The sequence below is a fragment of the Melampsora larici-populina genome, assembly GCF_000204055.1.
Source record: "Melampsora larici-populina 98AG31 unplaced genomic scaffold MELLAscaffold_24, whole genome shotgun sequence".
Lineage (NCBI taxonomy): Eukaryota > Fungi > Basidiomycota > Pucciniomycetes > Pucciniales > Melampsoraceae > Melampsora > Melampsora laricis-populina.
The window spans coordinates 667,777-684,765 of record NW_006768788.1 but is presented as its reverse complement, the minus strand read 5'-3'; the positions used below and the strand labels follow the sequence as shown (position 1 = coordinate 684,765).

General features: G+C 40.0%; 3 protein-coding genes across 3 annotated transcripts; all 3 read left to right on the top strand.

Moving 5' to 3' along the window:
* Positions 1-364: 364 nt before the first annotated feature.
* Positions 365-4,255, top strand: MELLADRAFT_88045 (uncharacterized protein; the record flags this gene model as incomplete). Its single annotated transcript, XM_007411307.1, has 8 exons — positions 365-644; positions 723-1,108; positions 1,224-1,416; positions 1,520-1,767; positions 1,880-1,972; positions 2,048-2,495; positions 2,567-3,862; positions 3,966-4,255. 8 exons carry the CDS (start codon positions 365-367, stop codon positions 4,253-4,255), a joined length of 3,234 nt encoding a protein of 1,077 aa, XP_007411369.1.
* Positions 4,256-10,925: 6,670 nt separating this feature from the next.
* Positions 10,926-13,208, top strand: MELLADRAFT_78109 (uncharacterized protein; the record flags this gene model as incomplete). The annotated part of the gene is made up of 4 exons (XM_007411308.1): positions 10,926-11,162; positions 11,247-11,324; positions 11,399-11,754; positions 11,814-13,208. The coding sequence occupies 4 exons, from the start codon at positions 10,926-10,928 to the stop codon at positions 12,934-12,936; spliced, it is 1,794 nt and encodes a 597-aa protein (XP_007411370.1).
* A 1,719-nt stretch (positions 13,209-14,927) lies between these two features.
* MELLADRAFT_107622 (uncharacterized protein) lies at positions 14,928-15,677 on the top strand (the record flags this gene model as incomplete). The annotated part of the gene is made up of 1 exon (XM_007411309.1): positions 14,928-15,677. One exon carries the CDS (start codon positions 14,928-14,930, stop codon positions 15,675-15,677), a length of 750 nt encoding a protein of 249 aa, XP_007411371.1.
* Positions 15,678-16,989: the final 1,312 nt, after the last annotated feature.

Below are 16,989 nucleotides of genomic sequence, written 5' to 3'. Positions count from 1 at the left end.
GTAGTTTTAGTAGATTAAGTAACTTGAGTGCAATCGGATTAGAATTTAGAAAATTTGAAAGGGATCGATTTTAGAAATTTAATTACTAAAATCAATTAAAAATTAAAAATCAAGTTTATTCTCACTTCTCACTCAATCAATCAATCCATCAATCCATTCGATTCGATTCCATCCATCAGTCCATCCATCCATCAACCTATCAACCTATCAAATTGGAAATTCTTCAAAAATCACACCAACCAACCAACCCAATCACCATCACCATCGCCATCGCCATCTCATCAATTCTTGAATCAAATCAACAAATCAATCACTACAATCACTACAATCACTAAATCAAATCGATTCATTCAAAACTGTCATCATGGCCACCACTCGATCTTCACTTCCTCAATCATCTATCACTTCTTCATATGTCCCAAATCCTCCTCCTCCACCTCGTTCATCAGCTTCAGCTAGCATTCTACAACGACAACCATCCACCATCTCAATCGATATGCCTGTAGCTACCTCTTCTGTCGTCAACAAGACCGCTAATCGTTCAGCTTCACTCTATCAAAATTGTTTAGAAGCACGTGCTTTGATGCGTCGAGTCCCGGGTTTCGAAACCGGGCCTTGGATCACTAACAATCCTCTTCAATATGGTCAGTTTGCTTCTGATCTGATTCATCTCATCTAACTTGATTTCAACTTGATCGTCGGTTTCTTTTTTTTCTCAACAGAATCACAACCTGAACCTTTAACACCTAGAACACCACATACACTTCATAGTTCAAACCCTTTAGATCCGGTTTCACAAACCTTGGAAATCGTCAGATTAGGATCCTCATTATGTTATCTATACAATTCATTACATCAAGCCAAGGATGAAGATTTATCGAAACCGGGTTTGCCTCCCTTACCAGCCGGTAAGACGTGGAGAACGATTAAGACGTTGAATGTGGCTTGGTGTCCAAGAGAAGATCTAAAAGGTTGTCAAAAATCAGCGGCTCATTTCATCATGGCAGTCAAAACTGAATTAGGTTGGGGAACTGAGATTGATGAATATCAAGGTGAAAATTTAATGGTGAATATGCTTTATGATCAAAATACAAATGCGACGGTCAAAGTGAGTTTCTTTTTGTTTTACTCTCTCTCTCTCCTTCATTTCAAATTCCAAAAAAAGTGAGAATTGATAGATTAATCGATCTGGTTTGGTTTCGTTTGGTTCTTGTTCTTGATAGGTAATTTCAAACGTTCTTAGATTATTACGTCTTTTAGAAACTTTAGGTGTTTTAGAACCACCTCAAAAAGAAGACGAAATTCTTTCAAGTGGAAATGATCTTGGAATCAAATTGGATGATAGAGCAAGAGTGGTTAAAGAAATCTTAGAGTCCGAACGAAAATATGTTCAAGATCTTGAAGTCTTACAAGCAAGTTTCTAAAATTCTTGATCTCTAAGCCTTCCAAAACAAAACAAAAAACTAATGATCTCATTTTTGGTTTTGGTGTGTGTGTGTATCACAGAATTATCAAAGAGCTTTACTTACAAGAGAAATCATGCCATCAGATCAAATCAGATCACTTTTTATGAACTTAGATTCTTTAGTTGATTTCCAACGTAGGTTTCTGATCGGAGTCGAAGCGAATGCAAGATTACCACATGAAGATCAACGCTTTGGTCATCTGTTTGCTACCATGGAAGAACATTTTGTTTGTTATGAACCGTTTTGTGCGAATTTTGCTAGTGCTTCTCAATTGGCTCAAGATGAGAATGCAGCACTTTCGGTACGGTTTTTGGTTTTTTTTTTCTTTTCATCGAAATTCTAGAAAATCCATTCAAGGAGATGATGTTTTTTTTCTGATGTGATTTTTTTTGGGGGCCGGCTGGGTTTAATAGAAAGTTTCGGAAATCTTGGATCCTAATTATGAACTACCAACTTTCTTGATTAAACCGGTTCAGCGGATATGTAAATATCCTTTACTCTTACAGGTTAGTTTTGACGATCTAACTCTTGAGTCGGATTCCTTTGAGCTCAATTTTACTTTGCACCTTTTTTATGTATAGCAACTGGTCAAACATTCAGATCCCAAGGGACCATTCTTTGAAGAATTGAAAGAAGGTTTAGCTTCAATCACAAGAGTAACAGATGCAGTGAATGAAACGACTCGACAACGAGAAAACGAATTAGCAGTGAACGATTTGAAAGAAAGAGTAGAAGATTGGAAAGGACATGAGCTAAGTTCATTTGGAGCCTTAGTCTTAGAAGATACATTCACAGTCGTCAAGAACGATTCAGAAAGAGAATATCATGTTTATCTTTTTGAAAGGATCATACTTTGTTGTAAAGAAGTTGGAATCAAATTAGATAAGAAAGCCAGTAAACAATCTATGAGTCTTAAGAAGAGTCAAGCTAATCTGGTGAATGGACCGAAGAAAAAGAATACTCAACAACTTAAAGGTCGAATCTTTATTGCTAATGTGATGAGTGCTAATCCAAGACCGGTTCCTCCAGGTTTGTGGATGGTTTTGATTTAATTTGAATGGATTGATTTGAAGCTGATCAAGTGTCTTGTTGATGGATAGGTTGTATTAACAATCCCAACTTATTACAAGTCACATGGCGAGGAGATATTTCAGAAGAATATTTTTCAATCAAGTGTAGAACAGAAGAACAATTGAAGAAATGGCAAGCAGCGATTACTAAAGCAGTAGATGAAGCAGTCGATCGAAGACGAAAACATGTCCATCATCTTTCATCTAGTTCTAGAACTAAAGCTAATAGTCCCTTATCACAATTTCCAAACACACCACAATCTGAAATGGGACCACCTCCACCACCTCATTCAGCGGGATATTATCATCATCATCATAATGGAGGAGGTAGTAGGATCAATGAATATGGATATCATACTTCTTCTTTACATGGACCTAGTTCGATCAGTGGTAGTTCTAGAACGTTTGATGATGAAGATGATTATTATCAAACTGATCATGAAGCATCTACTAGTGGTAGGAATACACCATCGGACGGAGGAGGCTTAAGAAGACCGAATGGACATCGATCTATGCCAGCTGAAAGATCAGGAGATCAAAACTTTTCACAAGGTAGAGCAAGAGCTCAAACGGATGATGTGACTTCCTTAAACCTCACCACATGGAGAAACCAAATGCCAGCTTCGATGCCACCGTTACCTAGATCAAGTCAAACTACGATGACGACGATGAGTAGTGGGATTGGAGAAGGTATGATGAATGATGGTAGCACACCTTCATTACGATCGTCGACTAGTTCTAAACATTTAAGAACCAAACCATCCCACGAATGGGGAACGTCTAGTCAACCACATTATTATCAGATCGAAGAAGAAGCTCTACCACATTTGCCTAGTGCTTCTTCACAACTTCAAGCACCACCCTATTCACAACCTTCTACTCAATCATCACAATCATCACAAAGAAGACAACATGGATCGATCACTGCAGCTGCACCACCACCCCTCAATCCACAAGACTTGAGTCCACCTCTCTTTCGATCCCGATCAGCTTCTTCACCTAACATTCATCAAAACCATCCTTTACCAAACACTCAGTGGAGCCTTCCACCCGGTCAACTGAATGCTGGACCTCCTTTACCGTTACCTAAAGTGCCGCTTCTACATCATCATCAGCATCATCATAGTAATAGTCGAAGTGGGATGAATCAGTATCCAGCTGGGGTTCAGGTTGGGGTTTATCCTGGAGGGAATGGAGTTGAAGGAGAAAGAGAAAGAGAACGAGATCGAGATCGGGAAAGGGAAAGAGAAAGAGGTACGGGATCAGGAAAGAGGGTTTCGGGAACCAGTGTTGGTAGTACTGATCGATCATCAATTGGAAGTACAGGTAAATGATGATTTAGAAAAAAGCTCTTGTTGTTGTTGTTCATTTTTTTTTTCAATTTTTTTTTCTAATGATGACTTTTTTTTCTTCTTTTTTTTCTTTTTAGGAGTAGGAGATTTAAGAAATTCATCGATTAGGTTCAAGTTGAGATCAGGTGAAGATGTTTATGTGATTGTTTGTTTACCTACGATTTCATATGAAGAATTAATTGAAAAGATTAACATGAAATTACCATTGTCAAATGGAGCAGGAGGAGGAAGTGGAAAGAAATTAAAGATTAGATATGAAGATGAAGATGGGGATTGGATTTTGATTTGTAATGATGAAGATATTAGGATGGCATTGGATTGGATGTATGGGATTGGAGAGAATTCGATGTCGTTGATGGTGGATTGAAAATGGAAAAAGAGGGGAAAAGGAAAATGGGAAATGGGAAATGGGAAAATGGAAAAATGGAAAAATGATTTTTGAAAGTGAAGGGAAAGGAAAGGAAAGGAAATAAATCATTTTTCTTTCTTTTAAAAAAGATTTGCAAAAGGTTTTTGGTTTTTGGAAAAATGGGTTGGGGTTTGGTTTGGGGGGGAGGGGAAGGGGAAGGGGGTTTGGTTTTTTTTGGTTTTTTGGTTTTTGTCTTTGGTTTTCATCTTTGGTTTTCATCTTTGGTTTTCATCTTTGATTTTTGGTTTAGGTTTTTGATTTAGGTTTTTGATTTTCATTTCTTTCATTTTCATCTTTGATTTTTTCTTTGATTTTTTGATTTCTTCTTCTTCTTCTTCTTTATGTTGTGTAGAGTGATGTTCATGAGTGGTGATTTTCTATATTTTTTTTTGTCTTTTCTTTTTTGTTTGTTGGTTGGTTTGTTGATATTATGATAAATTCCTTCTTTTTTTTTTCCTGGTGGTTTGTTGGAAAAATGAAACCTTTGGGGTGTCTTTGATGTTTGATTGTTTTGTTTTGTTTTCTGATTCTTTTGCTCGATTTTTTTTTTCTATACATTTCATTCATTTTTACTTTTTTTTTACTTTTAAAGATCCATATATATATATATATTATAAATACAAATGAATTTTGATTACTTCTTTTTTTTGCCTTTTTTTTTTGAAGAAAGGATCTTTTTTTTCATATATACTAATATTATATATGGATGGCTTTTTGGGAAATTGGTGTCCTATTTGATGTTTTTTTTATTTTCTTTTTCTTTTGCACATTAACTTTGGATTTGGTGATCTTATCAAGGTGACTGTAACAGATCTTAAAGAGTGCAGTGATTAGGTCTTTTGTGATCTTCTCTTCTGTCAGTCTACCACCAGTACTGAACCATCAAGATATTTATCTGAGGTATCTATGGGTGCTAAAGCTTGGACAGAAGCTTACCAAGGTTTTGATCTGAGGTAAGTCTTGGTGCCAAAGAATACCTGGTATGGAAACCTTGGAAAAGGTCTGTCTGAGGATTTGCCTCTGATGATGGCTTGGATGATTCTCAACCCAAGCCATCTGATTCTATGTTGGGATTGCTGATTCTTCCATTCTACCTGTTGAAGATTGTCTTCCGCTTATTATGCAGATCAGTTCAACACTGATTTCTCAGTTTGTTTGAGTTTCTACTTTGTATCCCCTAATTAGGTGAGTTTTTCTTTGTTTTGATTTACTTTGAAAATGAAAATGGTACTCAAACCTGAATACCCATGGACAAAACTCATGATAAGCTGATTGTTTTTAGGAGCTTTTCTCCATTGGTTTTCCACTTCCATGTTGAACAAAATCCAAAAAAAAAAACAATCAGGTTGGGTGTTCATGTTTGTGTATGGCTATTCAACTGATTCTTATTGCATGATCAGAATTCAAATTGCGAGATACCTATATGGCTGAGAGGAACTCTAGTAAGTTACTAGAAGAGATTACTATCTCTGTGACCAATGACAAGCAAGAACAAACCTGAGAGGAACTCTAGTAAGTTACTAGAAGAGATTACTATCTCTGTGACCGATGACGAGCAAGAACAAACCTGCTCGAAGTGATGAGTAGAAATTGGTAAGGAAAAAGAGAAAGTACAATGAGTAAAAATAAGGGCTCTTTATATACCAAACACATCACGTACAAGGACACAGCATTCACAGCAGATGATGTCAGTATGATATCATCGTATATGAGAAGAGATAATAATCATAAGAAACAAATAGACAACTATGAAAAGGATTTAAATATAAGATTAGATAACCCTAAAATACCATCTTCGTCTAAGACTTCAATTATCCAGACCATGAGGTAAGTATGACCAGCATAACTTGGAAAGCCTGCATCAAGCTTAAAGTAATGGCTGGTCAGTACCTTCTGTACTCAATTATAGCTTTAACATTGGCTGTGATGCTCATGAGTTGGTCTGTTCATGATCACACAATGGAAATCTTTGTAACACCAAACCTCTTGTGTGATTTGAAATCCCAGAGAAATATGAAAAACTTGATCACAAGTCTAGATTTACGGGATACAAAGTAGAAGCCGGGCACGTGCCTGGCTTTGTGCCCAGATTTTTTTTTGGCAGTAAATTTGAATTCTGGGCCGGACTTTTGCCCAGAAAATCAAAATTTACTGCCAAAATAATTCCAGGCACAAAGCTGGGCATGTGCCCGGATTCTACTTTGTATCCTGCAGTTGAACAATGAACATTGAGATTTCATGATGATTACACTGATTGAAGAAAACTCTGTGACCAAAAAGAATTCCCTGGAGCCAGGGTTGAAAGTGATTCTCTCTCTTACTGCTGGTGGTGGGTGTTGGTGCACAGACATTGGATGCAAGATGTTTGTCAACCAGGGCATAAGTACAGGTCTACCTTATCTCCTGGTCAACATAAGTCTGCATAGGATTATGTTTGAATACATTCTTTTCTTTTTATTACTAATTTCATTTAGATATCCCACTCTGCCATTTTCTATTTCTTTCTATGATTCTGTTTTATCTTTTCTTTTCTCACAATCATTACTGATATATCAAATAAGATTTAAAAGCTCATAGCTTATTATTAGTGATGCCATGAGCTCAGGAGGCAAGAGAGATTCTCAGTTTTGACTAAGGGTTGGATTGATGACCCAGCCTGGCATTGTATAACTTAAAACTAAATTGGACTTGCTGTGTGGGAAACAATGGTCCAACAGTCTGGGATGATCTTAGAACCAAATGGGTGAGTGGTTGCATTGATTAGTAATGATGTGTGTGCGTGGATCATTGACTAAATAGAGCATGGGAATAATATTTAGATATGACACACCATGTGGTTCTCCAGTGGATATTTTAGTAATGGCAGATGATTTGTAATGTTATGTGGAAACATGTAGTAGGCTAATTTTATGCTATGTCAAGACCAGTTGTTGTCTCTTTTAATTCTTCTTTCTCTTCATCTTCTATTCAATCAAAAAACTATACAAAGAACTTTGATTTAAAAGCCTCCAGGGGCCCTTTACACCAGCCTTAGCTCTTTAAATTCTTTGAATCTGTTCATGGGTTTGTTATAGCTATGCTCTGGTCTTCTAAATTCATTATAACTATTGTTCTAGTTTGTGAATCATAATTCGACTTTTATGATGAGTTACTGTTCAATAAAGTGAGTGTCCTTATGGACAATCTTACCTCACATTGCCCCTTGAAATTCACTCATTTTTCATTTGATCTGATTCAAACCATTTAATATCTTATGGAATGTGTGTAGATTCATTCATCTGTTTCTAATTTTGAACAAGAAATCAACAAAGTAAATTGGAAGCTTCAAGTGAAAAGATCTGCATCACTCCAGGCTGCATCTTTATACATAGACAGGAAATATCTTATGAAAGGAATTTTCAAAGTGATTAGGTCCTTAAGATTGTGTATAGATGAGGAACTGATTTGAAAATTGATCTCTTTGCAGACTGAGTTGTTGGGATAAAGTAAGTATCTAAGAGTTGAGTCATGGTAAAAGTATATGTAAAAAAGCTGATAAATTCATATTGAGATCCTACCTGGTTCTTCTTCCCCTGCTCACATAGATTTCCTCATGCCCTTGCATCTCTCACCCTCCCCACCTTTGAAATCCTAGGTGCAACAGGTGCAACACATGCACAGCCCCCGGATACTTAGAGGCACTGGCAGGCCAGAGACTACCACTGACTTCAAGAGAACTTCAAGCAAACTTCAATATATTTTCAATATAATTTCAACATGCGCCCAGCTGGACATAAGATCCAGCACAGATGAAATAGATGCATTACAATGACAGAATCTTTGGTATCATGCAATCAATTATGGGCCCATGAGTTTACCTTGGTTTTTATCCCCATTACGTATACTTTATTCTTGTTTATGTCCTGAAGGGTGAAATAAAGTTTCTACAACTACAAGTAGAGATCTTATTTTTTTCTAAGATATTGCTGCTCCATTTCTCCCAAAAAAATGACCTAGCTTGATTGTTGAGATCAGAGTGACTGTGATGGGTTTAGAAACAAGAGGAAAAGAGAGTTGCACACTCACAAAGTTGCATGTATTGAAAAAATAAACATTTTTTTTGTTTTCAAGAATATGCATGATTTTTGCACATATATGCAAAAATATGTGTGCGCCTTTTGTTGCACTCAGGTTCACCGGATGACAATTTTGGGTGACATGTGAAAGCAAATATCACTGCACATTTTTGGTGGTGCACATTTGGTTGCACAAAACACATATGCTACAGTACTCAAAGCAAGTATGTACACCTACATACATTTTGCTACATAGTTTGTTTGGCAGGGAAAACAAGTCCAAAAGTATATTCCTTTTTTCCCCACCAAAAACAAGTATATATGACAACTATATATGTGTACATATGTAGCTTTGAGTACCAAGCAAAATATGCTTACTCAATGTGTGCCCTAACCTAGGTCTTTGCCCTGGCCCCTCCCCGGCCCTTCTTGGCTCTCCCAAAGCCCGCCCCTGAAATTCTGCGGTAAAACTTTTGCAAAAATTGGTCCCAGCTCCTGACCTTGCAAGTGCGGGAGTTGGGGATTCCCCGCAATTCTGGGGGCGCGGCGCAGGTTTTGCTGTGCAAGCCTTGCGTTTAGCCCTTTTTAGCACCTCCAGCTTGCCCAAAGCCTGCCCCTGCAAGCTCCTGCCAATTGTTTCTTCCCAACACTCATCCCGTCTCCCGACCTCGCAGGGGCGGGAGTTGGGGAGTCCCCGGAATTGCGGGGCCGGGGCAAAGGCCTACCCTAACCTAACATCTTGGTGAGCAAGCCTGCAAAAGAGGGACTTAGAGCATCCCCAGCCGTGCCGTAAATCTGTAACGTACGGATGGTTGCACAGATCGTTTAGGGCAGGGTTTGAGGTATGAATTTCAAACAATGTACAGCCGTGGTTTCCTACAGTACGGTTTGTAGCATAATAGGGGAGATGTATTATGGATCAGTTGATCATCGAGGTGTGTGATTTGCGGAGAGGATTGTAGAAGTCGGATTTTATGGGAGAAGTGAGGTACAGAGGGATTTGGGGTGCGAGTGGAAAAAGACCATATTTGGCCTATTTCGACTCACACGTAGAGAATTGCCCAAGCTAAGTATGTGTTTGGGGATAGCGGCTGTGGATAAAAATACCCCAAATCTACGTACGGCACGGTTTACGGCACACGGCTGGGGATGCTCTTATGTGTTATCCACAAAATTTGGCATGTGAGCAAGAAACTTTTGGCTGGGGAGTTTTTCAACCCGGCATAACTTTTTACCCTACAAATAAACAGTCTTTGGACCAAAGGAAACTCCCATGCGCCTGCCGAACCTCCCTACATTGATGTATCTCTCTGCGTACTTGATGCAATTATAGCCAAGTAATAGAAGCTGAAGTTTGCAAAAATTCCAAATGAACGAGAACGCTGTCCAACCTGTCAAAAGCTCCTGATGCTGAGATGTTGCACATAAACTCATTTTTCAAGTTTTCCGGTAGTGCTTTCCTGAAACCCAGAGAGATATTCCAAAAAAGCAGTATGTGTAGGTTGAGCGGGCGCGCAGATTCATTATTCGGTCTGAAGGCTGTTTATTTGTATGGTAAAATGTTATGGCGGGTTGCAAAACTCCCCAGCCAAAAGCTTCTTTCTCACACGCCAAATTTTGTGGATATCCCATAATTAGTCCCTCTCTTGCAGGCTTGCTCACCAAGAGTGACTTTGTTAGGTCAGATGTGTGCCTATATCGAGCGGCGAGTCGCGACTGTACATACAAGTGGGAGTGTGAATGTAAGATTCGGGGATTCTCTCTGAGACAACTTTGACATAGATCCAGATTCCACCTTCTTGAGGGAATGTGATCAGAAGCGTTGAGTGGGACGAAATTGTTGATGTTGAAGTCCATTGAATATTCAGCTCAGTTTGCTCTAATCGACTTGTCAAGGGTGTCTTTTCGCAGCCATATTGTAACACGCGAGGCCGCATAGATTGTAGACCCGTGAGATCCCCTGAGCACAGGGCAAGAACCCTTTGAAAAAGCACCCTCATCACGCGTTCATGTGTCCTGCCCAGGATCGTCAGATGTGATTTTTTTTAGTGTTTCCCACCTGCTTTACTTGTCACACGGGTTGAAACCCCTTGTCCATGGCTTGGGATATAATCCCTTCGCTTCTCAATTCGCGCCGCAAGTGTTCTTATTCGTTCGAGTGCTTCATAAATTGAATTATTTCGTTGGCGCTTTCCTTCAATATTATTATGAGCTCCTTCACTCGCAGTCAAAGTTTACCTTATTCAGTCTCTTCCATCCAGTCTACCAGCGGGACTGAATGCAAAAAGTATGCAGTATGTCCAGGCTTCTGATTCGCCATCTTTTCTAGCCAGTTTGTCTGATGAAGTCTTTCCGAATGACCAAACTTTAGAGACACAAGCAATCTCTCTCAAACAGGTTTAAACAAAGCTCAGAATAAAAGTCGAATTTTTCCTGCCTGCGATTATTCAGACGAGCTCCTCTCTCGGAATGCCTCAAAACATCCTCTTTCGGTCAGCTTCTCTGTCCCCATGATACATCGACGACAATCCACAGGCTTCGAAATTACCAATAGCCCTTCAGTGAACCGAAAGATGTCAGACAACCTATTACAACGCATCACTACATCTGTCTCGGCTGCGGCTGAGCTCAATAAACACGCTGAAAGGCTAAGAAGTGTACGAATGGAAGAAGTTGAAGCTGTTTCTCAACGTCGAAAGCATCGTCATTCGCAGGTCGTTCAGCAAAATGCCTGCATACGATCCATTCCACATAGCGTCACTATGCCTAACCTACCCAAGTCATCGGGAGACCTATGTGCGAATTTACCTGTGAGTTTTTATAGGTTTTTATACAGTTGAATTCTGACAACCGTATGTCATAGAAGACTGATTCAATTTCATACATCACGTCAGGCGAACCCCACAACTTGGAGTCCGAGCGAATTGGCCATGTACCTTTCACATGTCTTGAATCTTGGGCCTGCTAGACTGGTCAGTTACTTCGCTTGATTTGAAGTTCAACTTCACTTTGAATTCAATGGAGATCCATTCGGATATCGTTGTAGATTGCAGATATCCGAGCCTACGTGATTGGTGCTGGTATGGGCGGTCGAAAGTTCCTGCAGATGACTAGACAAGAATTCCAAGATTCTGGACTGAATCAAAACTGGGTGAAGATGATGAGTGAGGCTAGAAATCGTCTTCGCCGAGAGTGTCGTCGCAATCGCAGTGAAACACATGATCAGGTAGATTGGGAAGATGATGAGAAAGGATCACCGGATCCACTACAGGGCGAGAGTCCTCATACCACAGCTTCTCGGATTCAAAATCAAAATCATCCATCTAAATTTATTTCTGCTGGTCAAGTTCGGGGTATAACGAAGTACTTTGAAGATGAAGACCCCAAAATTCGTCTCACTCCGTAAGTCTTGTGACTCAAGCAATACCTGTCTACAGATGCTGATGTGTTTTTATGAATAGTGCACCTTTTCAAGGTGGTGTGGTGGATGATTCAGATCAAAGTTTCTTAGTCAAAACTTATCGAAGTTATCGTCCATATGACCCATCGTCACCTCTTGCTACAAAGACTGCACCTGCACTCCCACCGTCGCGTGACGCTATATCTCGGCTGTCTAGAACATGTTCTCGGACATCAAGCATTGACAGTTTTGGAAGCGTGTTGAGTACCGATGAGATCGATATCACATCTATCCCACAGATCCCCCCCGCTCTGATTTGCAACACACTGGTCGAAGCTGAGAAATCAGTAGAATGGAATGAAGGCACCACACTATTTCGATCACCGAGTCCATTGGGCAATCTTCATAGGATGTCTGACTCGCCGCCAACCTCGTCAAACAATTTAGCTCTGCATCAAAATAAGTACGAATGTTCTAACCTGCAAGCCCGGACCTTGAACCTGTCGATCAAATCTGGCCGTTCTGCTCTCAAGGATCTTCACATCCCTATTCCAACCCTTCCCTTACCCGACGGAAAGGAAGTTTCGGGGCTTTTGTCTTCAATCGTAGGACAAGCCGATGCCACACTCCCATTAAATACAGTATCTCCAATCGCTTCCACATCAATAATCAACTCATCGCGAGCGCTTTCTCTCCAAAACTGCACGTGCAATGCGTCTTCATCATACTCCAATCCTCAAACTTTGGGTGAATCAGATGTATGCGATAATTCTAATCTTGATGATGGGAGAGATGAATGCTTCCTGATTAAGGAGCTATTGGCCCATACCGAAGAGATCCTCAGCACACCTCAAAAAAAACCAAGGCTTGAACCTTTAGGTCTTCCTAGTGGGTTTCACTCTGATCATCATTCAAGGGATACAATTCTTGTTTCAGCTAGTAAATTGAAAGCAATGGAACGCTCAATGTTTGAGATTGAAGATAGATTGAAAAGATCAAAATCAAAAGAAATTCTAATGAACTCAAGGGAAGTATCTGGTACCAGTGTTAGATCTGATAGGATGGCTGATGATCCAACCAGCTGGAGTGAACTTGGTGGATATATCGTTATGGCTACTCTTGGTTTAGGTATTGTTGCTGGACGTGTACTTGCTTCCAAAACACTTGGTTGGAAGAAATCTTGATGATTTATTTCAAAGTGTTTTGGGTTTGAAGAGTTTGTTGGTTTATTATTCACCTTATGTAGTCGAGATATCAGTGGAGAATTTTAGTAGTATATTTGGTTCTTTCTTGTCATTCACTTATTATCGTCTTGATTTGATGACAATCTTCTGTTATGGTTCTTCTTGTATCTCTTCATCGCCTTTCATTCAATTCCTTCATGTACTGAACACCACATCTCCAAAATTGTAAAACTAGAGCATTGGGGGCGGCAAAACAATGGTGTTGGACTTCCCATAAACTGGACAGAGTCAAAAATTTACTTGTCTTGACTGAGCCAAGCAACACTGAGGAAAGGCCTTCAGTAAGACTAATAGTCGGCTGACTCATCGGTATCAATGCATTTGGCAAAGGAAAAATACGAAAAATACAAAGCAGGAAAGCTGGTATAGACGGCGCGCAGAACGGAGAAATCCAGCCAGCGCAGTGTACAATGCAGCAAGGCCAGTCTGAATCAGTAGTGAGATCGGTTTGTAGCGGGGCTGAGCAGTCTGAAGCAGTCACATCGCTTTCGAAGGGTGCGGAGCAGTCTGATGAGGCGGTGGTCTGTAGCGAATCCCGTGTAGAATTGATTGGTGATCAAAACAATCTTTAACGGGGCTGAGCAGTCTGAAGCAGTCCGATCGTTTTGTGACGGGGCTGAGCAGTTTGAAACAGCAGTCCGCAAAAATGCGATACAAGTTCAAAGTGATTAGAGAATAAGACTGCCTGTATATCATACATAAAGAAGAGATGGTGTTAGTTTCAAGAAAAGTTGTGACAGTGTATGTGGGCTTTGTTAAGGCTCCGGAGGACAGTAACTTTAGCAATTGAATCAAACACACCATAAATGTGACAAGCATTGTAAGTTGCTATGGACTATCATGCAATGTTTAGGGATAGATAGAGAAGAAGTAAACCTTGGTTCCTGATAGGCTTTTACACTAGTATACTCATTTCGTATACGAGTAATACAACTAGACATGCACGAGCAATTGTTTTGCTCGATGTTCAAAGCACAGTATTATTGTAGGCGTCTAGCATATCCTCTTGAGTGTTACACTTACAGCAGCAATGTCAACTAACTAGTCACACCAAGGCAGCACAAATCCAAACTCGACACCCCTCGACGAAAAAATCACGATGAAGAGAAGAACGCAAAAGTATTGATATATATATAAGTGCGTAAGCCAGGGGAAATCCGGAAAAGAAGTGAAATCAAAGGTATATGCACGTCTACGCCACCATGCATCGTGGAAGTTGAGAAAAAGCCTAGTCCAAGGATGTTTTTGAAGCAGAGGACGCGGAAGTCGGCTGGCTTCCATCTTTCGAGGTAGTAAATGAAATACCACGACCAATTGAAGCATTCCAAGCGCGGGTCACCGAATCTTCTTCCGAAATTTTTATATTCTGCCGACAATGTCCTGTGATGATTGCTCGCTCCTTACGACCTCATCCGGGTTGCATGTCTTTAATGTGTGATTGGACTGACCGGACATCCGCACCTCTACCCAGTGTAACAATACTGCCGATGTACTTCGCAAGTAGCCCATGAAAGGTGTTTTCATGGCCATTTTCCTAACCTGGTAGCGAGAACAGGTTTTAGAGTGCTGGGGACACAGCAACTGGCAAGGTAGGTTAGGGTGTACAAATTTGTCCAGTGAAACATTTTGACTCTAAGTTATGCTGATCAGATAGCCTAACACAGCATTCAGTCAAATTTTAATTGAGAGTGTCTCATCTGAGGAGCCGTCCCGCAAAACGCCGGCGTGTGGCGATCGCAAAAGTTCTAGCAGGAGCAGGTGAGCAGGAGGCAATTCTCAACATAAATAGTGGACCGGAAACCCAGTAGATCCCTCACAAAGTACCAGCAAGCAAATACTGGCGCGTCCATTTATCTCATCAATATTTCCAAATTGATTGTCATCTTGAGTTGCTACATCCGAAGCCATATTTCCATATTTTTACATATACTATGACCCAGATGAAAGTTTATGGGATTCTGTTTTCTGTTCTTCAAGCTATGGGATCTCTGCTCAATCAGGCTTCAATTTTTGAAAGCGGATCTAGACCTAGATCCAAAACCAGACACCATAGATGGAAAATGTTACTTTTACTCATCGCTATCTCTATGTCTATAACGGTACAAGGAAGTATGTTGGATTTCTTGAAACCTGCGACTCGGAAAATAAGCGACCTATCTCGAAACAAAGGCTCAACAACGGAAAAAGCTCGTCCTATGATAGGCCACCATACAACGCGCGAGTTTAAGCACGAGAAAAATGGTCATTTAGTATCACCACAAGAAAGTGGCATCAAGCATATAGGTCAACTTGATCAGAAAGAGTGGAAATTGGCCGAGTCACAACATGAGATATCACCTCAAGCCAGTACCCCAAGGAATCGCGCTTCACGCCCTCCAAGACACCCGAAGAAATTCCAACAATCTTGGCCATTACCGCTTTCCACGGAGGCAGATGAGACAAAACGCCCGACCCAACATCCTGATCTCAGAGACACCAGCAGAACCCTGAATGGGAAGCATAGGCCTATTGATGAATCGACTGGCGCCGAGATTCGTGCCCTTGAAACCCCACAAGACCCGGATTTTTCATTTCCGATTTGGCATTCGGAAAAAGAACAAGGGACTTCAGATCCTACATTTCGGTTTTCGAACACGCAAAAAGCAAAAGGTTACTGGGAGTACCCAAAACCGAGCAATTAGGTATGATCGCTTTGTGCATAAATGTTGTTTTTCTTTGGATTGACATGGATTTGAATTCATCTTGTTTTGATTATAAGATGACTTTGAAGCCTATGAAGTGAAACCTTCATCTGGGCTTCATCAATCCAATTGGTCAGATGAGGTAAAACTGGATATATATCAGGAATCCTTCCTCAATTTGTGAACTGGAAGAAAAATGAGTTGTCAAGTCTCGACATGTAGTAGATATCATAGGCGCCAAAGAGAAGTTCGGATGGCGGATTAAAGTAATTAGATCACGTTGCAACATACACTTTTTCACTTTCTTTCTCTCTCTTCCCTTTAAATTTTTAAATTCAAATTCTTTTGATCATGAAAACATTGCACATATGTATATGTACTTTATCCTAAAACTTCTGTGCTAGCTTGGAAAATGAGATATGTGGATGCTGTTGAGACTAATTGATCATGTATTTGACAGACCAAGGAATGCGATTGTCCAATACGGGAAGGATTATGCTTTGCACATGATTACATTTGGAATTATTTGAGAGTCCCGGAAAAGGTTATGGGAGTTTCCCTCTTGAAATCTTATTCTAATTCATGACCTTATGATCAAGTCCTAGACTCCTATCTACTGACTCAACCACATGGAATCATGAGCTTTCAGGATGGATGACCCTTCATCGACCTCGACAATTTGTACTGGAGGCTACTGGAGGCATCTTCATTTTTTGCCGCCTGAACCGTAGTACGTTCGTATGCTAGCTCTTATAGTCAAGGCCGTAGGCGAGGTCAATCAGAAAGTTATATTCATATTAAAAGTATTAGTGTGTATTACGAGATTCACAGAATTAACAACATCGGGAGAAATGAGTCGTCGGATGGATTAGACTTCTCACATTGGTCACTCGAAGCTACCAGGAGTACGCGGAGTGTTGCCCTTGGGGGCACACACAAACGAAGTCTCTTGTATTGCTTCTAACTTAGAACTTGAGCACACACAAAAAGACCCCTGTTGGGGAGGCCTGAGGCCTTACAAACTGATAACAAAAGAATTTGATACCCACAACTAAAGAAACTGTTAAGAAAATATTAGAATAAGATCATAAACCCCTCCCAAATTTGAAATCGCTACTGAAAAATTTCTACAAAACATTTGAAAAAAAAAAATCTATCTAAAATTGTTTTTTAAGAATTAAGAAAACGAGAAACAGAGAAACTTTTTTTTAAGGTGTGGGTGGGTGGGAAAGAAAAATTTTCAGACAAAGCGCCAGAGATGGAAAGTTTGGCTACGAAAGATGGAAAATGATTCTGCTATAGATGTCTAGAT